Below are 24595 nucleotides of genomic sequence, written 5' to 3'. Positions count from 1 at the left end.
TCGGTCCTCAATCGACACTTCACCAGGCTTCACATCACAACAGAAAATAGGCCAGCACAAATTCCAGGGATACTACCCGCCTGCCAACCACTCACACAGCCTTACTTCTACGTCCTCCCTGTCAGGGCTACAGTAGAGTAAAAAACAACTTATCCCCGCACCGTCACCAGTGTGGTGACGCCTTCCTCTTAGACTTCGAGACTTTTCCATCCACGTCATCAGAAATGTCTTTCCCCTCCACCTTTTTGCAACCAGGCCAAACCTGTGTTTACAGTTTACAGTCTGCAGAGGCAACAATCCCGCCGGAGTAAAACTAATGGACTGTGACAAGGCTCAGTTCCAGATTATTGCATTAAACTGGGCGGTTCGGTAAGGGAATTAGAAGAGGAAAATATATTTGTTGAGCAAATAATTGGTGATAACAACGAGGATACTTGGATTCTATTATGTTCTGTTCTGTTCTAGAGGCGAGGGGTAAGACCGAGGAGGGATTGGGATCTGGAGTTTGCTCTTTTGTTCTCCATCATGGAAAAGCTGACCTAAAACACAGACCGTCTCCTCACTATACCGTCAGCAAACACACACAGCTGAACGCGCACAGAGACAGCAAGCACACACTCGCATGCACACGCACACAGCTCCCCATGCTCCACGTACTTAATTAAATGACAGCTCGCTCTCCAGAGGCTCAATCATCCTCCTCACAGTTTATATGGTTCTCTTGACACAAGCTGATATTTTTGTTCCTCTTTTCACGATCCAGCAAAAACTATGATGAGACACTTCTCTGATGTCTTCTTCTGACATGATCCTATCAAAATAGTCTATTCTTATCCAACACCCACCTCTGGCTTTGAAACCAAACTGAAAACACCTGATCCTGCTCAGGTGTACGTTCATATAATGGCTGTATACACACACAGATGTATGTAGATGACCACTGAATAGGAGACAAGGCAAAAAATAACGTTGTGTTGGTTGCAAAGACAAAAGAAATATAAGCAACTCAATCTGCAAGAGAAACTATTTTAGGATTATTAATACGAGAAAATAATCTTCCTCGGAACACCGGCCTCCGTCTTTGATCCTTCAGAGATTAAAAAGATCTATTAGATGCTAAATACTGCATTACTATAATTGACTCGTCCTCTATTTGGACACCGAATCTTAAGGCAGACCCACTCAGTCACTACTGCATTTAATATCCTGAGCCTCTGGCCAGCTATAACTCAAAATGCAAGTGATAAAAGTGTTATTGAACTTGTGAGGTTGTACTTGGATGAGACATGGGATATCTTCACACACAATAATGCAGGGTGCTGCTGTGAAAGTACAGGTCACACACATCCAATGGCGTTTGAGCGTGGGAGGTGGGAGACTCATGACGTGATATTTACTCATAGTGTGCACATCTTTGTCTCTCCAAATATGTGTCTAATGAACCGCACAACTGCATCTTTTTAATATAGAGGAAATCCTAAAATGATCGTCCACCACTTGAACTGTTCTGTGTGTGTGCGTGTGTACGCATGTGAGTAAAAGGCGCGTTCATCAGCAAAGATACTCATTGGCACAAAGCTGCCACTGCACTGATCTGCCTGCCAAGAAAGGGCCCCCCCTCTTACACGCACCCAAACTCTGACCTCTATACTCACGCAGGATTGGGGACAGCCTCTGTGGCACTCATAAAAGGCACCCATGGAAACAGACACAAACTCTAAGTAAGGACCAGGCGGAAACCTCTGGGTCTGAAAAATGAAGCCAATGCGGATGCCCCACAAAATCACATTCTTTCTAATGGCCAGTAGGGTACGACTCCTCTGATTGCAGAAAGAAGTCTGATTGATAAGAAGTCTGTAAGAAAATGACCCTACTCTTCACTCAATTGATTGATTGATTACCTCAGTAAACATGAGTTTATGTTCTCAAACGCTAGTTTCAGTTGTTCTTCAATAAAGAATTATGTTAATTTAGCAAATTATGGTCCAATTGAGTGTAAATCAGAATATACGTAAAGCAGGGTATGATTTAGGGCGTGTCTACCTTTTGATAGACAGGTCACTACCACGGCGTCGTCCGGTCTGAGAGTTGTCCTCGTTTTCAAGTTACATCTTTAACCCTTTTCTCAGTCTGTTTCAGTTCCTGAAAGTTAATTGTAAAATGTTTGGTCACCTACAAATGTATTATGTCACTTTCAGTTGTTCTTAGCTCTCCTATCACTTCTTGTTGCATAAAAAACAAGATGCTGACAGCCAAAGAGAACTTGAGGCTTCATAACTGCAGTCCACAAACCATTGGGTGACGTCATGGTGACTATATCCACTTCACATATACAGTCCACCCACACACACCCACACACACCCCCCCACACACACCTCTCTTGTCCTGCAGAGCAACTGAGTGCAAGACCCCTCCCATAACTCTCCGATGGCTTTTAAAGAATTACCTTATTCCTTGAGGGGCCACTTTATCTGCTAATGGTCTTATGAGATTAAAGAGCTTCATCTAGCGGAATTGATTTATAACCACATATCTACATCAGCATGCTTCTTCACCTCTCACATGAAGAAACGCACACAGCCAGAGAGTCTCCAAGGCCTGAGTCGCTTCCTAAATACAGTGCTATGGTTCATAGAATAATTTGTCACATTTCCCAGCAGTGCGCAAAAATGTACTGCGCTAATACACATCCAGAGACCAACAGCAATATTTTCCGTTGGTGAAGTAATGTTTCGGACCAGCAAACTGGAAACTCAATTTATCCATCAAGCCTGTGTCAGACAAGGAAGTGTGCATAGTCATGTTATGAATTTTGTATGTGTATGATATGTAAGTTCTTGAGTGTGTGTGTGTGTGTGTGTGTGTGTGTGTGTGTGTGTGTGTGTGTGTGTGTGTGTGTGTGTGTGGGCAGCTGGGATGTGAGTCCGCCTTCCCATGTTCCTCCCTGCTCAGTACATTGTACTATAGCCCCACAGTCAGCAATCTATTTTGGTCTTCCTCCAAAAGAAGTGGTCCCTGCACTAAGATGTATATCAATTTTAAGTCTTATGGATTAATGTATTTTTGTTTGTTTCCTCTAAACTCTTTCTTCTCTTGTATTGGACTATAAACTAAAACTGGACAATTAACCAAAATTTACTCATAATGTAATTTTTGACTTAAAATGTGTCTGAATGCCATATAATTGAACTGAGGATGGCTACAACAATGTATTAACAAGAGGTTTAACAGTCTGGTATACTGCAGTTTTTACTCATTTTGGCTGATTAGACCTGTAAACTATATATGAGAAGATGACGAAAGTCACCGTGACGTCACCCATTTGTTTTGTGGTCTGCCTTTTGAAGCCAGCAGTTCGGCACTTTGACCGTCGGCATCTTGGATTTTGGCTAACGGCAGATTGGCTTTTTGCAACCAGAAGTGACACATGAGGCTGGAGAAAACTACAACCGATCATTTTTAGGGAGCCAAAAATGTTACAATTAACTTCAATTAACCGATAAAAGACACAGTGAAAGGGTTCAAGTTGAAAATCCACCCAACTTCAACCTAAGCAGGACTAACCTGCGTGGGGGTGATGGACCAATAACTGTACATAATGAATCAGGATAAAGATATCAGAAACAAAAGTATTACGCATCAATGTACTTTCCTTCCATCACAAATTTAGCATAATACCGTTTCTTGGTCACTCATCCAGCCATAAATAAGCCCACAATAATGGCTCTACATTACAAGCCATTAGTGTGGACAAGGGCAATATCGGGCAATATATACGACATAGTTATTCAGGGTTTGCCACCCACAGACACAGGCATGAATTATATTTTTCATATTTCCTTTGACTCCAAATAATACCCTGCAGGGAACTACCACAGCAGCTCCTTTCAAACAATGATAAATAGACTAGTAAGAGAACTGCAATTTAGAAAGCTGTAGCTACATGACACACATCATCAATAAATAAATGCACACACTAGCATAGACAGGTCCCACACAAAGAAAGGCATGGAGGGAGGATGAGGTAAAAGAAAAAAAAGGGGAAAAAAAACATATCATCACTACTAACAGGGGCGCCAAGAGACAGATGAGTCCGGCTAAACCTGCTGCGATAGGTCATAGAGGAGTGAGAGCCCGGCTGAATGAGTCTCTCCCGGCTCCTCCTTGTATCTGGCTATAAATAAGACTGAATGGCCGGGCCTGTCGGACCTGCACTCAGTGCTGCTAACAGAGTACCTGCCCCTACTTCGCTACGCTAGGCTAGCTGCCGCTCAGTCTGTGGGGATTTCCTCTGCCATGCTCACTTCTGCGGAGAGCCCAGAGAAAGACAAAGTGCGAGAGGGTGCTGTGTGTGTGTGTGTGTGTGTGTGTGTGTGTGTGTGTGTGTGTGTGTGTGTGTGTGTGTGTGTGTGTGTGTGTGTGTGTGTGTGTGTGTGTGTGTGTGTGTGTCCTGGGTCCCAGCTGGCTGATGTGAGTGGGCAGTTTCCAGAGCAGTGGAGTCCTGCTGGAGGCTCAGCAGGATCTGTCGACCGCGGTTAGGCAGGCCGAAGGGCAGCTGTGGAGGCAGCAGCGAGACCATCTGTGAAGCCCGAACACTAGCTCACACACACCCACAGAATCAGTTCAACGAGTTGGGCTCGAAACTCCATAAAATATTAACAAAGCACAGAGACATGAGAGCCCTGGTGAAGACCTCCTGAATCCACCGAGGCCATTGAATCAAAACAAGTCTCAGCGCGTTTCAGTGTGTGGATCAGTGCTGAGAGGCCTGTTGCCTCACAGGAACACAGCCTCTGCTAACAGAGTGATCCATGCAGTCAGCTTGGCTGTCTCAATGACTGATTACTGACAACTCAATCTCCCACAGAAACACCGAGGTGGCTTCTCTGGCATCCCCCTGTCTTGCAAACGCTTGCCGTGGAGGTCTGTGTTGTCCTTGGTAACCGTGGGTCACCACACACACACGTCATCCTTGACTCCGCTGGTGGTGCAGCTGAAATCAAATGACCTTTTTCACCATCATTTACATAAAGTTATTCCCTCCTCATCGCAACGACTAATGCTTCACCGACCAGAGTAGCTGGCACTGTGCTCTCATTAGCATTCAATGCAGCAATAACACATCAAATGAGTCATAAAAAGCCATAGCCAATTATTCATCTACCTCGTATGTATCAATAATATACACATAACATAAATAAGACACGACTCAGACTGAGCTACTCTCACCAGGGACGCCATCTCTACAAGTGAACTTTAAGCGTTTGATGATTGGGGCTTTGGGTATCGTCTCAGCCTGAATTCTACTGCTTCGATCAGCAACACAGCCTGAGGGGGGGGGGGGATATCTTCAAACCACCAGGGAATCTGTATCTGCCATTTGAATGGTCACAAAAACCACCACTAAAGCATTTAACTTTCCTGGGTGATCCCTAGACCATTAAAGCAAGCCAAGTATGAAATGATTTGTGCTGCGTGCAGCCTATAATAAGACCCTGTAAAGAAATCTGCATGCTTCCCACATGTTTGAGCTTCAGAGTGCGTAGTGTGTGTGGTGTGTGCTCGCTTATTTGTATCTATGACAAACTGGGATTTGTCTCAGTGGAGAGCTGGAACATCCCCTTGCTTTGCCTCCCATCTCTCTCACATACACGCAAAATACATGAGCCTAAATTACAGCGACAGTGAAGGACGGTCCAGGGCACCCGGAGGTCCACCTTGGCTCGTATCCAACACTTTGGATCAACAAGCGTACCACCTGTGCTCTTCCTCTCTCCTCATCACCACCTGCTGACTTTATTGCAGATGTTGATATAGAAAATGGAGACGGACAGAGCCCTTCCTTCAGTAGGGGTGTGATCCAGCATATAAGGGTGTCTGGAAAAAGTGTGGACCCTGCCACTGCTGCAGACAAGACCGCTAGCAACTGTCTCTGGTGTTTTGTCATTTATTTGTTTTCTATAAGTATATTTATCCCCAATTTCATCCCCTAGTAGAGACTGATGAAGCAAAGGACACACAAGATAAGAGAAGATAAGTAGTTAGCTTGGAATAGCGGTATGAGTGTATGCATCAGCTGTTTTTGTTCTGAACGCTTGAAGCTGCTGTGGAAGAGCTTGTGCTGAAGCTCTAGTTCGGGTGCAGCTTGAATTACAGATGCAGTCCAGTTACAAAAAACACAACAGCAGCACCAAAGCTCCTTCCCATAAATGAACGGGGTATTTCCAGTAATGACAAGAAGTCCAAGTAAATGTCCATGTCTGTGGCGCAGGTGACGTTTTGCCCTGCAGTGCTGGAAAACCAGCAGACACAGTAATGCTGAGGTGAGAGTGAACACCAGGCAGACTGACTGTCAGCACAGTGGCTTAATTACTGTCTCCATCTCTCCAGTGAGCGTTATTCCCTCACATCCTGACATTCATCCCAGCAAGAAATCCTCTTCTACACAAGAGCACCTTTCACTTGTTAGTTACTCAGTAATCCCTCTGATAATGTATGTTTAAGTAGTATTACATGCTGAAAGGCACCTTAATAGTGTCGTTTCTTGACAGTGACATATTGAAAATACTTTATGTCATTCAGTTAGAGAATTAATGCAATATAAAGTATTGTTGCATTATGCTGACTTTGTTTTAATTTCTCTGAGCACTTGTGGAAGGTGGAATCCCTCCACAGTCAAAAAGGAATAGGAAAAAAATCAGACAGCTTTAAAACTCAGTATTGTAGTAAAGCCCATAAACCCATTTCAAATTATTCAAATTTCATTAAGGGCAAACACATTCCCTTTAGATTTCAAGATCTCAAGTACAATGTGTGGCTTAATTAACAACTTTTGACACTCCCTTTAGTTAGCCAGTAGGTTTTCACTGCAGCCTAATAATCAACCAGGAGTGGATTGCTTCCAACAATACAGCAATAAACCTCAAACTACCCCCCCCCCCCCATCTGCTCTTTCTCCCGCTAACAAAACAAAAGACTGGTTTACAGATCAACTTGCAGATACAAGCTTTATGTTAGGAGTGTGTTATCTATTTGCTTTTCCACTCTTCACAACTGTCTTTAGCGACAATGTTGTCAATGACAACAGACGCCTGGTGGCTGCTTGTTGTGTAAGCTCCAATTAAACCTTAGTGATCATGTGACGCTGCTGGGGGCATTGTGGGAGATAGAACACCTGAATTTAACCCCACCACCATCAAACTATAACATACTCAAATTTAAACTTTTAGATAGCAGTATTAAGGCTGTAACATACAGATTGTACATTCAGTGCCTGTAGTACTCAATACAAAGGTTTTAATGACCTTCAACTTAAAAAGGTATTTAATTAATTTCCTACAAATATGATTACTTTTATATCCCCATTGCTCCTGGTGGTTTTATTGGGGAACTGTAGAAGATATCATTTAAAAAGATATCCCCAGATGACCATGGTTACTTAAGGTAATTGTGGAAACACCTGATGGCCACTCTCTTACACTTCCCACCTGGGTGACCTTCGCATGGCCACCAGTGACATTGTCATCCTTCATGTGGTGTCTGAATGGTGGAACACCTGCAGCTACATCATTATGATCAATCTGATTGATAATGATGGATCTGCCATGTCTGGACTCGGACAGTGTTTGGAAAAATGTGCAGATTAAATAGTAATATCTACAGTACAGTGACAGTGACACCATGAGAGACGGCAGGGATCACATTCAACACAAAGTGGTGGGTCTTTTTTTTTTTAAGATAGCGTTAAAGACTTCCTGTTCAAACTCCAGACAAAATGAAATCCCAACTGAAAATTAGATTACTGGTCCTGGAATACACCTGTAAGTAAAACTTGTGTTTTATTATACATAACCATACATTTAAAAACCTTAAACTGGTAACTTATCAGTACATAAAGGAGAATACACAACGGTATTTTGACGGGGATTTTAGGTGTGAAGTTTGAATTGTAAAACTGTATTAAATTAATCTAGCTTTACGCGAGTCGACAACATTTGGTCCATTGTTTGTAATATACCATGTAACGCATCGTGACAGGCCTCATTTCATTTTGATCTATATAGAAGCAAAGTTATTATGTAGCAGGTACACAATGTAACAGAAAACAAAGCAGTACCAATACGCACTGCACTGACTACATGAAGACACGGAGAGGAGACAGTCGTTATGTCGCATCACTGTGGAGAGAAGCGGCGATGAACTCCATTCAATCGAGCTGCAGCTTCTTCGAACTGAACCGCTTCGCTCGGTTCACGCGTCCTCTGATCAAGAACGATCGCGGTGCTTTGGTTGTTTCTAGCGGCTGCCATCATTCCTCCGACACACGAGTCGATGTGTGGAGAGCGACGTGAACAGGTTGGGGGAATCCAGCGGGGCTGAGATAATCTCCTGTGGCATCGGGAACATCTGCAAACGGTAAACGGGGACACACTACCGCGAAAACACGGAGCGAACACTCACCTCGTCGGTAAAAATAAGTGTCCGGTGGCTTCCGGCTCGTTCCTCTCCGCGTATATTGTTGATTATCAAAGGTAATGTGAATATTTAGGTTTACAGTACAGGCTGCTCTTGTCTGCCGCTTCTTCTGCCTCAACTAGTATTTCGATGTGACTCTGGGGCGGAACTACACGCTGCGTCGCAGACACCGCGGAAGAGCCAATGAGAGGAGGCGGTGCACGGCACAGACAGGAGGAGGCGACAGGAGGGCTCACTCTGCTCCGAAAGGATGAAGACGAGACTCTGCACCCAAGGCACGGGGAAGCAAAATGAAGAGGGCTCACACTACCTGTAATGGCACTGACGAGATAAAACTGCACTCACGACCGTAAAGCACGTTTCAATGCTGCAAATACCAATTTTATTTCAGAAATGGGCCAGAGCTGCTTCAGTCTTGGATTAAAATAGAAGGCGGAAAGCGCATGCCTGAAAGTAAACGCCCACTTTTGATAGGATGAGGTGAGATAATTGCATTTATTTAATTTTTTCATATCAAGGGCATTGGTCTTTTTCAACAAAGTCCATGTTTGGTAATAGTCCCAACAATGTTGACTTGACTCTGTACACGTTTTTCGTGAGGAATATATCATTTGCCCTGATAAAACACCACATGATGCTGGCTCAAATTTTGGAGATTAACCGATTAGAATTTCCATCAATTTTTTATTTTCAATCTGATTATGTAACCGCCCAAATCGGCTGTGTAATAATAAAAAAAAACATTTCATTAAAGTATGCACGCACTCTTATTTGGCATGGCTCCAGAAAAGTTTTTTTTTCCTTCTCCTTTACTGATTTCACCAAACTGCAGCAGTCCACTACAACCAGTGCGCTCCGTTTTTGTTCATGAGCCGCTTTATTGTAGAGTTCTTGGACAAATGCCTTGCTCAGTGGCACATCAGCAGGGTTCCCTCTTGTTTTGAAAAATCTCAGTCATAAACGCAGGCCTTCAAGACTACTGCTGCCCTCAATTTCAATCTGATTGTGTAAGAGCACAAACATGTTACATCAAACTGTGAATGATGCAACCGTTAACTGCACTGGTGACGATATTACCAGAGGGATAAAGAGGATGAGAGGGAACATTTTTATTCTAATTCCTGTCATAGACACATTGAGAAAATAAGTCAAAAATATGCCTGTAGTGATTAATAACAATGATAGTTTATTTATGTACCAGCAGATCTGTTTGCATTGTTTTTGACATTTCCCTGCTTCTAAGCCAGACACTTACAGTACAGTAGCATACAATAAATGAATTTGGAGGAGGTTTTCAATAAAGAGCACATTTTTGAATAACATATTTACAAACAAGCAAAAATGTAAATAAACAGATGAAACAGAACAGAAAAGGGAAAATAAATTTGCATGTCTTCCAAGTAGTAGTTGTCGCTGACAAAGCACAATATGCTAAGTAAGAAGGGACAAGTCCACATTACAGTTTTCAGTGACTCAAGGGGTCAAGTGCTACAGCAACAACGATGCAAACAGTAAATTGAAGTAAAGGATACGGTAACTAACAAACACAAAGATTAACTGATGAAACCGATACACTCATGAGAGGACTGTTAGAAAAGAAGCAATACAGTTTCAGACAAAACAGAAATCACACTTGTTATGTCTCTAAAACTGAAAATAAGATGCCTTTGATTCCAGACAAAAATAACTTCACAGTGTAGTAGAAAACAAACCCTTGAGTAGATCAAAAACGGAACAAATTATCTGCAGAGACTGCTTGTACAGTGCCCTTACATACTGGATGTCTTCAAGTTACTTTCTGTCAACACTTGCAGCAAGAGTTTTAATGCAGTATGGCATGGCAGGTGACAAAAATGGAACTTTGGGACATTGTTGATGCGAAAAACAGTGACCATTTGAAAACATGTTCAAAAAGACGATTGCAAAGAGGTTCAGGAACTCATTTGCAATTTCCAATATAAAGCTTCTGCGTGTAAAGCACTGTGTACTGAGAGAGACAGGGCAACCTTAAGCAGTAGCTCAGACAAAAGGCATTCATTAGGTTTAGAGTTGCATGGGAACCACAGAAGTGTATTCTGGTCCTAATGATTAATCTCCTGCATTTACGAGGTTACTTTTTGTGTTTCATCCTGATTTATGATGCTGACTTTCCATACATGTTCATATAATACGTTAATATATGACACTGGCTGGCTGTAGCATCGGATTCCACCACACAGAACCTTTTTTAAAAAAGGAGAAACCGCTGCAGAAGCCTGGTCAGAGAGAATGTGCGGAACAATCTGAGTCCTGCACTTGCATTAATATCCGTATCTTTGCAGCCAGAGACCAGAGGGCTTCCTCCGCTGCACTGCTTCTTTATGCTGTGTGTGGGGGGGGGGGACTGACGCCGCCGCTGTTCTCTGGCGCCCTCATGTGGAGCTGAACAGGGCGATCTGCTGCACCTTTCCCAGCTGTGTAAGCAGCCGTTTCATGCGTTGTTTGAGCTGAGGCAGACGGGCCAAAGGTTCAGGAGGCTCCAGCTCCCCGGTGTAGTCCAGCCAGCTCTCCAGCACTGAGGGGGACGAGCAGAAGAAAGACCAGAGGTTAAGAGAGCACGTGGTTACACACAATGAGTTTTATTTACCCAACAAACACTATCCTGTTCTCAAAGACACACCAGGTTGGAGTGTCTTAGAATGTGGGGCAGCCCAAACCAGTTTTGATGCAATTCTCACAACCGTTTGTGCCTGAGAATGTGCTCTGTGCTGAATGAATCACCATTGCAAATGTGTTTATATTGAGTGGTTTTGAAATTGTACATGGGGGGGGCTGTATATTAATCAGGAATGACAAACCTTGTTAAAGCCTTTTAGAATTTAGTAGTTCACAGGTCTAGTGTAGGAACAATAACTTTTCCCTTTTGCAGCCAAGTTTTTTTTTGCCACCACAGCTACAGTAAGAAAACATGAAAGCAAGACTAAGCAAAGAAATGGATGGATTTCTTATACACCTTCAGTATAACCAGTCTTTATTGGTAATAGGTAACATGCTTCATATCTTCCCAGTCACATTATTAGCCATATCTGCTAGCTAATGCTGGGTGACCTCAGCTGGTCAGATAGATTTCAGAACTATCCTAGTTGGATACAAACCTAATGTTACCAGCATGACTCATTTGGCTGCCAACATAAACATTATGGATTGATGGACCACTGATGTAAGCATCAGGTGTCATCTTCAACATTTTTTTATATCTAGGCTCAAAGTAAGCAACTGGATCAACGTCACCGTAGGTCTTACCGTCCAGCTCCCTCTCAATGAAGTCCATCCTGTGTGAGACCTCGTCCTGGACTGAATCTATGTGGTCCAGCAGGTTGGTCTGCCTCTGTTGCTGCTGCCTGCTGTTATCGGCAGCCTCTCCAGGATCTCTGCGGCCCTCTTCCCTCGTCTCGGCCTGGGACCAAGAGCCAACCATCGAAGCCTAGAGACATTCAGGGGAAATCATCAAAACGAGATTTTCACAACAAGGTTTAGACCTCTGTATGCAAAAGCTTTCTGCCGAACCAATGCACATTATTCATGCACACAAGTCTCTGAATAAAGTATTTCTTATGTCAAGCGTGTGGTCAAACAACAGCTGAGCCAAATCCTTGAATCACTGGAGTAACTCAGACGTAATTTCACTGTCACAACTTACCTGTTTCTGATTTAACATGTTCTGTTGTCCAATCTATAATCAAAACCGTGAGAGGGAAGTCAAGTCACTGTAACAAAGAAAAGGAGCCTACAAAAGGGCTGCTTGTGCCACTAACAGCAGGAGGGAGTTAAATTGAGCTTCTCAGAACAACTTTAAGAACATTCAGAAGCTTTAATCACTTCATATACTGAATTTATTAATTAAAGATCGATTCTGCAACTGGTGCAGTATTTTGTTTCAGGTTGCAGCAATAATGCATTCCGAAAATCATAGATTCTCTCAGCCTCTGGCGTCCATATTCTCCACAACAGAAACTGGGTTTTGGATCGACTACAATTTGGGTTGACAACACTGACAGTTCAACTTGATAAATCCTTTTTTCTCTATTTATACATTTGGGTGATGTACAGATCATTCTCTAAATAATCCTCTGTTTGATGAGCATATTTTAAGGACTCTTTCAAAGTGATTTTACAGAAGGGTGTGAATACTTGCGCTAATTTCACTGGTCTATAGTGACAACATAGACTGCACTTTAAACCTCCTTGTCTGCTGTGGAATGAGGCCTCACCTTGTTATTGGTGCCTGTTGATTTGGGCTTGTCTGTCTCCAGCAGGCTTCCGTAGCGCTGCTCCCGCTCCAACAGTTCCTCTGTGCTTCTCATGCTGTCCTCCAGCTCTGAGCCCTGTCGGGTCTCCACCACCAGCCTCTGCTCCACCGCCGGGTAGTACGCCCGCGGTTTCTGGTAGCAATGTTCACTGATAATGTACGAGTCCTGGAAGGATGGGAAGGGGAAGGAGGAGCCGGACGAGGAGGAGGAGGCAGCCGTAGCGGCCCGGCTCAGCTTCTCCAGAGCGTTGGACATTAAAATTTCCCCTCGGCTCATGTCCTCATCGGGAGTCACAGGAGATGGAGTGGCATCACTGCCACGACACGAGGCGGTCCGTGACCTCTCCAAATGCTTCCAGGGCTGCCGCCACAGCTGCAGGTCTGGGTGAGTATTGCTCCTGAAAAGACAAAAGGAAAGATTAGACAAACATCAAATAAAAGATAAAATGATTAAATAGTAAAACATTTAATAATAACTGGGTGAGAAAACAATAATGTTTACCATGATCTTCATTTCAATTTACTTCAGTAGAAAACAGTAAACACCCTCAAATCTCTTCATGCAGGTCCTTTGTACTCACTGTAGGATGCTCATCTTGAGCTGCAGTCCGTTGAGAATCTCTACCACGTGGTGCACGTCTCCCAGCAGCTGGTGGGTGGTGGTGATCTTCTTGGCGTTTTGGTGAGAGTAGTTCTCGTCCAGGAAGGACAAGCCGTACATGTGACCATTGCTCAACCACTCGCGATCGTACCAGTAGCGCAGACTTTGCCTCTGACCTGGAAATAAGGAACAAATTGCAAATTTTATCAAATGCAATGATTTGTTCAGAGCTTGCACTACTAAGTCAAGCTGTTGGCAAGTGATCGAGAGCCATAAGAGCTACGCTTTGTGTTCTTGCTGTTGTACTGGGTTGGTTGCAGTGTCCCCACTTTTTGGATTGTGGGAATTATAGCATTAATTAAGTGAGGACATCAGGCTAAACAACACAAGACACAAATGTGAGGTAGCTTTAGCAAAGTGCGATGTAGAGCTGGGTGATCATTTGCATTTTCATATTGTCCACTGTGGTTAGTTAAGATCGAACAGGGTGGGGGAGTAGGAGGAGTTATGGAACGGCACACCAGTGAAATGCAAACATGGACTGGGTCTTGACGTAAAAAAAAAAAACATCTTATATTTAATACATTTTTACTGTATAAATATTTGTTTGACCTCAATAATAACATTCTTAGTGGCAGTAGTAGATTTATTTGTTTTCATTAAATAATTTAATCTCTGTTTAACTTTTGATAATTATTAATGCTACAATTTAAATATTTTTTTAATGATATGATCAATTTAATTATTATGATCAAGGTTTCAAATAGTCATCCTGAGCATGGCTCAGCATTTGACAGAGCTTTGAAAGAATCAAACCTTTAAGCTCTCTGCAGTTGAAGTAACGGATCTAAAATAGTTTCAATTAAATTTTTTTTATATATTTAAAACCAAAAATATATTTTGAATAGCAGTGCCTCCTCCATTCAAACAAAGGCTCCCTTTTAAAAGTCTGTGCGTCTTTGATGGGTGAGACCATATAACAGCATTATGTTCCGTTGAACATCATCATTTTATCTTTAATATCACAATCCAAATAATACCAATTAACATTAACTACTCTTATGGAACGATGAGCAAATTATGGTGAGCAGGCATATAGAGAACAGAGATGCCGGGAGTCAGATCCATGGAAAAGAGACGGCAAACTAGTTTGTAATTAAGGGTTTAATATTAATTCGTCAGTCGTGCTGATTTACGGGGCTCAGCAGGCGGACATGCTGCTCCACCGGAAACATATTTAAATGCACAGCAGGGCTTAGATTCTAGAGATCATTTCCATAACATATTGGTTCCGATTTAAAGTTTATTAAAGTTGCCCTGATACCTGCGTAGGAAAAAACAACTGTCAATCCCCCCTTTAATCGTCGATATACAGTCCAATCGGCAATCGGAAAAAGCCCAGTGCTGAGTCAACAAAATACTTTGGTCAACAATTCTCAGTTTTACAGGCAATGTGTTGACCTGCTCTGATCATGAATAGCAGCTCTCTCTCCTCCACCTTGGCAGTGTTTGCTCTTAAAACAAGTTTATTTTTTCTCTTTATTCACACATTGACTGTGGACACACTAAGCCCCTATACGCCTGTATTATTTCAGAGTATAATCTGCTTAATGCTGGAAAACATTGCCAGCAGTGTTCAGGCCATGGGACAATAATTAGAGTTATTATTTCAAAGATCAATTGGCCAAAAGGCAATCTGCAAACATTCTGTAGTTTCACTGTTTAATGATTATGCTGAATGCAAATGAACATGCTTCAGAGTGTATCTGAAGCCTAATCAATGGATTTTCACCTGTTTTTTTCTCCTTACTTTCTATAACTGGGAGCATATTCTGGGCCGTTTACTGTATCCTGCAGTTAAAACTGTTCTCTTTAAGCAGGAAACAGTTCAATATTTTGATGCGCAAGAACATAAAATCCTAGATTAATGTGAATAATTATGCAGTTTTAAAATCAAATTTGTTTAAAAAAAATCTGTAGAATAGCATTTTAACATAACACACTATTGAAAAGTTATTTTTAAATATACGTCCTCTATTAATTGTCATTTATCTTATTGTCCACTAGATGGCAGATGATACTTTGTTAAAAAGAAAGAGAAAGCCTGCAGTGCTCCTTACCAGATTAGCCAAACAGATGCTTTGACGTCAACAAATTGTTATTATGTCTTATTTATAGCTAAAGGTGATGGTGTTTTTTCCTCCTCACCTGGTGGGTCTCTGCAGATGTGGCAGGTGTATCGGTCTGGAACATTGTCTTCCAGCAGGCCCATGCAGGTGCCATGCTGCCAGCACAAACAATCTTCACACTGAGGGAAGGACACACATGTTTTACATAAATTCAACCCCAGGACAAAAAAAAAAAAAAAAAAAAAAAAGAGACATGCTACAAGTGGTGAATCACCTGAATCATGAAGTCATTCTCTTCCTCCACCTCACAGATACATCGCACTATCTCTTGGTCACTTGTGTCAACAGCACCAGAGTCCACACTCAGGGGAGGCGTGGTGACGTCCAAATCCACCCCAAAGTCATCATCGCTCCACCCACAACTGTCAGTGGACCAGTCACTCATGCTATCCTCATCTACAGTAACAGGGACAAACAAATATTGTTGTTTTTCATGAGACGACATAGCAGGAATTAACTTTTCCTTGGACGATTTAGCTCAAATTTATATTCTTTGACTGATCAAAATGTGTTGCGCTATACGAGTTTGAATGAATATTTGTGGATTACATGATGAAGCAAGCAATAGCAGCAAAGAACAGCTCAGGATTCAATCAACCACTGTTAAAAAATATTGATTTTTATCTGCAACAGCAGCGTGTTTTACTCTGCAGGTCATGATGTGTTATGAGCAACAACATTTGGACACATAACAGGTATGATGCACATCAAGCTAGAACAACATGATGGATTGAATCCAGAGGGAATAGGAGAATGGAGGGGAGAGGAAGCCATGTACACAAGCTAATACACACACACACACGCACGCACACACAGTCACACAGATACCCACCATCCACATGTATCTGCTTTGAGTAGCTGTATCCAGGCCTGCTGGGGTAGGCCTCGGGCTTGTGATTGTGTGAGGGGGGGAATTTGAGTGGCAAATTCAATTTGGACTGAAGACCCAATACTGAGATGTCAATATTCTCCTCACTACCTGTGTAGTCTGTTAATACAGGGAAGGGGGGTGGGGGGGGAAGCAGATGTAGAACAAAATGTCAACTTCGGAAATGCTTAACAAACGCCCATCAGGAGGGGACAAACTGTGGCAAAACAAACATGGACAAATAATAGACTCAAGAACAGTCAGGGACAATCAGTGGGATGAAATCCATAGCGGCCCGTGTTGCAGGCATTTTAATATTATGAAATAACCAACGTGGGAGGTTATCGTAATTATCTATCTTAACATACTGTACGTACATGTGAATGCCAACTAGGAATAGAGACGTTGTTTGATTTGTGTTTGGATTAATCAATATCAGTGCCACAACAAAATCTGGGTTTACATAACCTACACTGTCGTCGTACACGGGAGCAAAAGCAAGAAGCTGTGACGTTAAAGATATGAGTTGGAGCTTTCCGATTGGCGTAATGGAGTGACAGGAGGCCAGCGACAGATGTAACACTTCTCCCACACACCAAGGCTCAGCCACCACACCAAGAGGAGTAAATGGAGTACTCTATGATTTGCAGGCTAGCCGTTTCCACAGCGTCACAGTGGGTTGCACATGCAGAGCAGCAGAGGAGGAGGCCTGATGCCAGGGAACCCCATTCTTACCAGACTTGGCCTTCTTTTTCTTCTTCTTCTTCTTTAGCTTAATGCGGAGGAAGTCCTTCTGTTTCGGCTTATCTTTCAGTTTGTCTTTTACTGACCCTGGAGACCAATAAGTGGTGAGAGTTAAACCTTGTGTGTGCATAGCCATCACAATTCTGTCAGTTTCTCACTCATACTGCATGAAAACTGACCGATGTCGAAGCCACTCTTGTCCGAGTCCTTGTCCTGCTGCTGGCATCCGTTCCTGTCCAGCTGGTTCTCCTTGCTCTTCTCCCTCAGCAGCGCCCTCTGCTGATGGCCCTGTGTGTTGACTACAGGCGGGGCCGATGTGCGCCTGCCTGCAGTCTTCACCTCACCGCGGGGAGCTGTCGCAGGCCCAACAGAGTCTGAGAAAAAACAAGCCCAAAATCCATTTTTATATTTCATGTGGCTGGAAGTTCAATATTTACAAAGCAGCCTTGTTTAGGAAGATGATGCTCATCAATTAAAGCACGTCATGATTCAGCATTTCTGTGGTTGCATACCATGCACTTGGGTTTGAGCATTGTAGAAATAGCAGCTGACCTCAATTCTAATAAAAAGAATTCCCTGTTACTTCCATCAGGACAGAAGTGAAACCAGAGAGGAACTCACGCATAGAGGCAGAGACGGTGCGCCTCCTCTTTGGGCCGTCCAAACCCGTGGCGCTAGATTGTTTCTCAGAGGCCCTGGTCTGGACACTCCTGGTGGGGCTGTGCTCCCCCTCCAGAGGCTGCTCCTCGCCGTGGTAATATTTCATGTGGTAGTGCAGCAGCTTGGCCTTACGGAATGACTTGGTGCAGCCGGGGGCGCTGCACTTAAACGGGTTGTGGTCGAGGTTGATGGACAGGACGGGAGGAGGTTGGTTTTTGATGACTCGGTACACTAAAACAAGGAGCAACTTGAGTGACGCATGTATATAAAGTACATCAAAGAACGCAAGGGATGGCTCTATTTGTTTAATAACTTTTGATTGTACTCACATGGTTCTCTGCTGAATCTGTTGGGGTTGTGGAAACCCTGTTTCCTAACCGCTACAGAAGGCAAAAGAAAGAAATTAATTTATTCAGCTTTGTCTTGAAAATATGTGCAGATCGTTTGCAATTTTCACAATCCTATGGATCCGATGACATTTCTGCTAAATGTAATTAACACTTACGTTTCACAGGCTGGGGAGGTGGCACTTCCGCTGCAGGCTGAGTGCTTCCTGATTGGACGTTTAGCTTCTGCTCCACAACGCCATTGGTTTCGGTGGTTGTCATAGTGACGGGCACCTGCTCCATCTTTGCTGACGTCTGTGTGGGCAACTCTGTGTATGGCTTGGACGACGCTGTGTATGGCTTTGTTCCAATCTGTTCTGTTTCCTCCTCTTCCTTCTTTACCTCTCCATTTACGTGACACCTTTCCTCGTTAAGCTCATCGTCCTCTTCCACCTTCACACCATTTGTAAGTCCGGTTCCCTTTTCTACATCCCCTGGCTTGTCCTGGTCTGCTCTCTCTGATATTTCCTCTTCCTGTTTGATAGTCGGTGCGGCCTCTACCTCACCATTTGTTTTCTTGTTCTTCTGGTTTACCATCTCTTCCTCCCGCTCCTCCTCCTCACTGTTGCTGTCCTCCTCCTGGTCGGACGTGCTGCGTCTGGCTCGCTTGTTCTTGGGACCGCCGTTCTCCTGAGGCCTCCTGTCCCTGCGGTTCGGGGCCCTCCTAACCATGTTTCTTTCAGAGGACCGAGTCTTCCCTTCACCAACACCACCACCACCACTCTATTTGTAGGTAGGACAAAGAGGAAGTTAAGGAAACGGGCAGAAAATGGCCCTTATTATGGATGTTTATGCTCACTCATTACATTTACCTCTTTAATTAAAGGCTTCACGTGTATCTCCTTCACTGTCTGTATAACACCATCATAGAACTTCACAGTGTAGGATGCTGAAAGGGATAAAGGAGAACATGTGTCACACGAGAGCCAGCAGCCTATTAAATAGTTATTTCTGTTGTTAGTGTGAGTTTTCGTAATTGTACATCAGACAGATTTATATTCATAGTTTATCTTTTCTGTGCTAGTGAAAGAAAAAGTCATTTTGCTATTATTGAGTGCCACAGCTTCCTTTTTGAAAACAAAAGTGAAACTAACATTTCAGTCTACCATGTGCTCCATATTGCACAACCTTGTTTTGTAACAAAACAACTTGAATATTAAGAGTAAAATCTTTATCATCCTCCCAAAAAAATATGCTAAAAGTTATTAGAACCATTAACTTGAGATACTATGTGTCCATACATTTAAATTATCTTAAGATAGTTCTGCTCAACAATTGAAGTTTTCGATACCCACCATCTTTATTGACCGAAATGACCTTAGCGGGGTAGAAACGGCAGTCAGACCAGCTGGCCAGGACCTTGTCATTCACATGAAAGCCCTGGAAGGGGGACGGAAACACTGGATCAGGGACATACTGTAGACATGATGTCAAAATCTCATGGGGAGGGGAAGCTGTGAAATGCTAACAAAACCCTCACTGTTGGCGAGTCGTTATTAATACGGAATAGTGGTACTAAAATTAGCAGATAGCCATGTGGATTATGATAATAAAATCCCAGTATAATGTTTCAGTTTTTTGGGGGTTTTTTTTACGTTTAAGAACCCCTCTATGCAGATATATTCTACAAACAAAGGCTAGAGGAACACAAGATAACCAACAAGAGGAGCAGAATTTTCAATTCCTTTATGCAAAAGCGTTGAAATCTTACAGGTTCAGGAGCGTCGTCGTTCAGGCCCTGCCTCCTCAGCTGAACCCTCTCCACGGGTCTCAGGTAGGGACTGGTCCAGTCAAACCACTCGTCGTAACGGTGGCTCCACTGGCGGTAATGGATGAGTACTTTTTCCCCTTCGTAGTCGACCTTCTCTATGTTGGCAGCATACCTACACGACAAGAAATTCAATAATATGTGACTGGACAGGGAGAGGTTCAAGTTCCTTGTCCTTTATTTTTTTTAAACACAGTCAATCTGGAAAATGTCAAACATTAAGAAACTCATTGAATCATGAGACACAGCTGAAGTTAAGAAGACTATGTGCGGAGGCCGCATTGGGAATGGACACGCTACTTTAATGTGTTTCGATACAAATTCAGTACAGCCAGGAGATAATTAGACCAATATCAACTCCATTTTATTAATGTGTGTCTGTCAGGCAAAAGACTGTGATGAGTGTCCCTTATCCTTTCCAAAATGCTGCTCACATTGTTGTGCTTTTGAGAGCAATGTCACGTGGTTTGGCAAAAAAAAAAAATTCCTTCTGTCACAATGACAATCTTGATTTTTATCTTAGGCACATTAAAACCATTGACATGATTTATAATATGATTTAACAGTCGCAGATTAATTTGACTATCGTTCAGTATCAATCCATGGCCAGCTGCCTTTTACTGGGGAAAAAAATGAGCAGTAATAGATCTGAGTGGCTTCCTTCACTCTTTCCTTTTCATGTTTGTTAGACATACAGAACGGCTGACCAAGGCCCAAAATGGAGACAATGAGAAATTATGAGAGAGAGTGAGGGAATGAACAGTTACGGGGATGGGGGAGGAATGAGCGAGGCCATGACTCACCAGTTTTTGAGGCTGTCTCTGGCCTCGAGCTGAGCTCCCACCTCAAAAGATATCCCTCTTCTGTTAGGGGGCGTCTTACTCATACTGCCCACATCAAGGCTCCCTTCCTGTACACACACACACACACACACACACACACACACACACACACACACACACACACACACACACACACACACACATTAACCAATAAACATACCAATCAAATCTCAACCCTGATGACCTTGTGTATACTACTGAGAACACATCGTGCCTAGCCAAGAACATCAAGGACTTTTCAGACAATCTTGCAGTCAGCCTTGTCTCTCTCTCTCTCTCTCTCTCTCGCTCTCTCTCTCAGGTCATCACTAACAATTTTTTTTACCAGAAGACTGTGGAAAATCACAGCTTTGCACCAGAGTAGCAATTGTGGTGTTGAAAGATAAGTATGGCACTCCCATTGTGGGAACAATGATGCAGTCCAGGCTGGGAAAACATATTACCAGTCTAAACATACACTGCAGCCACAGATTACACGTTTTTAACACAGTGTAAAGCGAGGGGAAAACTGATAATAATAATAATAATACGGTGAGCCATGTACCTCAAATGGTGATGAAATGTGTAACTAATACCAGATGTTCAGTGATCACTAGTTGAGACAGCAGGGGTGTCGAAGCACATCCTCACACAGGTTCCTCCGAGCATCTTTATCATAATGAACAATATTTTTTTTTTTAAAAGTCCTCAGTATTATTTTACTCCCATCAAGGAGGCTCAAAGACTACAATGACTCGTGCATAGCTTTCACTTCCTCCAGATAGCATCCATTAGTACAGTAAGCAGGCAATAATGCACCAAGCTAATACTCGTCTGATGAACAGTATCATTTGTCGTAAATTGGGTTATTGTCTCATCGAACAAAGTCTCGTCAAAAGCAGATGATCTGCCCCTCAATTGAGATTAAAGGCTGGGGCTCGGTGGAGGCGGTTAATCTAATGGTCTTGCATAAAAAATGTAAATTCCCTCCCGATAACAGCGCCTCCTTTGTCGGGCACACAGAGGACAGGTTGGGATGTCGGCACCCTTTATTAAAGGCTAAAAGATTAACATGATACATCACAAACGTCTTACTTTTGTCCCGGTTATGGATGACTCGGTTCCCCATCGCGGAGGCAGTCGGGAGTAACTGGCTTTCGGTGCTACGTTCAAACCGGATATCTTCGCACTACTCGGCCCACGTGTTTTCTGGTCAGCCGATTTCCCGTATAGACACAATAGAAGACGGTGGAAACGAGCCTGCCGCTGCTGCGTCTGCGGCGGGCCCGATCCCCGCGCGTTATCACAGAGACAACCATACACTGTTCAGCAAAACGCAGTGTGTAAACTAAATGTGCTTTTATTTATTTTTTACTGGCCTGCACAAAGAGACAGACAGCCTATAGCGACGCAGCCGGCGCGCGAACCAACCATGAGTCAGGAAACAGATATACATGATCAATTTAAATGTTACACGTATATTTTGCAATGATTAATTTAATTAATTTGAGTTTAAACTGTTATAAAAAGGGAGAGAAATGCATCTCGCATCATTTTATTTTTTTCAGGTGCACGTCACAGATCTCATTAATTTCTCCAGAAAATAAAACCTGCTTCATTTACATAAATATAAACAAACTGTTGACCACTTAAACTGCTTTAGCCACTTTATTGTCCTGTGTTTTATAAGCAGTGGGCGTGGCGCGGGAGAAACCGTCGCCTACGTCAGTGCTTTGGCGAACATGATTGGTCGACAGATTCCGGTGTGGGCGGGATACTCGCGTCTGATTGGCCGCGCAGCTGCCACTCACAAAGCTCTTCGGGGCCTCTTGCGCTAGGCCTACTTTGTCATACTTTTCGTGCCGTGAACGCGCGGCGTGGAAATGCAAAGCACTAAACTTACACAACTGAGAAAACCACGCAGCCATTTAATAAAAGCACCAAGAGAAAAGCCACACGGCGAACAAGAGGCCAACCGGTAGCAACACTGATAGAACCAAGAAACGTACAAGCGTCACATTTTATTACCTACTTCGTCACGTTTGTTTTGAACTCAAGAAGCCGACATGCGGCACCACGCCGCATAAAACCGTTGACTCATCCACCAAACCAGCCTCGGCCGAGATGTTATTCGGGAGCATGCACTGGGGAGACCCGATAAGGGCTTCCTACCTGTTCTCCAGTCACTCTTTGTCTGGTTGGGTATACAGTGTGCCGTGTAATCCCTCCAAAGTGCAGGTCCCGCCGCCTCCGCTTGTCTGGTCCAGATCACGCAGTTGAATTTCTCCCAGTTGCATTCACCACCGGCGCGGGTAGTGTGGCACTACATTGCGCATGCGCCAACACTGGGCCAAGTCCTTAAAGGCCTTTATCATCTTAAAAAAAATGCAGAATTGTGTTGCTTTTAACATGCCATGTTTATTTATTTTCATAAGCAAGTGGAGAACTTCATGTCGAAGCACTTTAAATATATTTTAAATGGATCTAAATGAACAAATCAAGCTTTTAGGATGCAGTTTGACACCAAATAATATTCTCACCAGTTACATTAAAAAAATGGAGGCCCTCATTTTAACTTGCTGCTCATGTAGTGTATTTGGATCCAATAAATCAGGGAAGGCTCTGAGCAAATCATAATTCAGGTTCTCATCTATATATCTCTGGGCACATAGCGCCACCCATCGTCCACACAAAGTAACTGTTGTTTATTTACAGGAGTGGAGAGTGACCAAGCTAAACTGCATTTACTAGTGGGTGAGTTGCTCTCTGTCTATCTCTTTATTTATATCTCTAGCTATACTTCTGGTACATTAAATAGTCTACTTGACTACAACACGTACGATTATTGACTATTTACATGTATGATAAAACTACACTGTGACACTATAAACTCTATGCAACTCTCATAACAACTGAAACTGTGAAATCCTAGTTGCATTTAAACACAATAATGAAAGTAAGGCCGCTGTTTTTGCAGTTAAGTACGATTCAAAAAATATAAACGGCTATTTTCATAACCTCTGTCACTGAATGTGCTTTTTGTGAGAGGCTGTCAATTGCTTTTTTTCCCCCTCTAACTCACTCCAGTCTCAAAGGCTGAGGCCAAAGGTCCTCTTACTCTGTTGTCATGGTCACAGTGCCTAGCCAGCTTCTCACCAGTGCCTGACAGGTACATGATTGCAGGAGAGTGTCAGATGACGCATGTGGCAGCTTTGTGCAGTGATGTGCATGAAAGGACAAACAGTTGAATATGAGGATGATGCCGTGTGACAGGATGGGGAGAGGCTTGTGTCTGTTTGCCAACCCGTTCACCTGTGCAGTCACAGATACAAAAGAATAAGACTTTCATAACTCTGGATAAACAGACTTCAAAACCTTCTGAATAGTGTTGCCTTCTTCAGCTGTACAAAACAAATGAGACCAATGGATCCTCATTTTCTGTGTCTGATTGTGTAACATATTGTAAGACAAGTGTTCCGCTTAACAGGCCTTTCTGAGAAAAATCTGGTGAATTGAGGGATGCAAAGGGTAACTGCCTCTACTTTCAAATTTCTTCATTTTTAAAACAAATACTCCATGGAATTACCCAGTAATACTGATGTAAGTGGGCATGTTTTCTGAGGTATTAAGGGGGTAACCATTATATTTAAAACATGCATGTTATAAATATGGATGTAAAATGACAAACCATTGAGTTATCATCTTAATCGAAAAGTTAAGGTCCTTCAAGATCCAAATTAAGGAAAACATGCAATGTTGTGTTTTGAAATTTGACCCCTTAGACTATTTATATAA

General features: G+C 42.9%; 2 protein-coding genes across 7 annotated transcripts in view; both read right to left on the bottom strand.

Moving 5' to 3' along the window:
- ndrg3a (ndrg family member 3a) overlaps positions 1-8623 on the bottom strand; it is a 33729-nt gene extending 25106 nt beyond the window's left edge. The window contains exon 1 of the mRNA XM_054616111.1: positions 8461-8623. The gene's annotated coding sequence lies outside the window, so the exon portion shown is untranslated. The remainder of the gene's footprint in view (positions 1-8460) is intronic.
- Positions 8624-9640: 1017 nt separating this feature from the next.
- Positions 9641-23414, bottom strand: phf20a (PHD finger protein 20, a). Of its 6 annotated transcripts, XM_054617297.1 has the most exons (19): positions 23341-23414; positions 22973-23175; positions 20783-20889; positions 19923-20094; positions 19507-19591; positions 19024-19100; positions 18331-18934; positions 18155-18205; positions 17787-18056; positions 17345-17539; positions 17157-17252; positions 16386-16541; positions 15768-15949; positions 15573-15672; positions 13345-13540; positions 12726-13161; positions 12155-12187; positions 11758-11938; positions 9641-11029 (listed from the first exon to the last, which is right to left on the bottom strand). In XM_054617297.1, exons 3-19 carry the CDS (start codon positions 20863-20865, stop codon positions 10887-10889), a joined length of 3060 nt encoding a protein of 1019 aa, XP_054473272.1. In that variant the 5' UTR covers positions 20866-20889; positions 22973-23175; positions 23341-23414; the 3' UTR covers positions 9641-10886. The 6 variants fall into 6 exon arrangements, with proteins under 6 accessions (XP_054473272.1, XP_054473274.1, XP_054473275.1 ...); XM_054617299.1 differs by lacking the exon at positions 12155-12187; XM_054617300.1 differs by lacking the exon at positions 16386-16541.
- Between the last annotated feature and the right edge of the window lie 1181 nt (positions 23415-24595).

The sequence above is a fragment of the Anoplopoma fimbria genome, chromosome 17 (assembly GCF_027596085.1).
Source record: "Anoplopoma fimbria isolate UVic2021 breed Golden Eagle Sablefish chromosome 17, Afim_UVic_2022, whole genome shotgun sequence".
NCBI lineage: Eukaryota > Metazoa > Chordata > Actinopteri > Perciformes > Anoplopomatidae > Anoplopoma > Anoplopoma fimbria.
The sequence above is the reverse complement of the archived record's forward strand: the minus strand, read 5'-3'. Positions and strand labels throughout refer to the sequence as shown.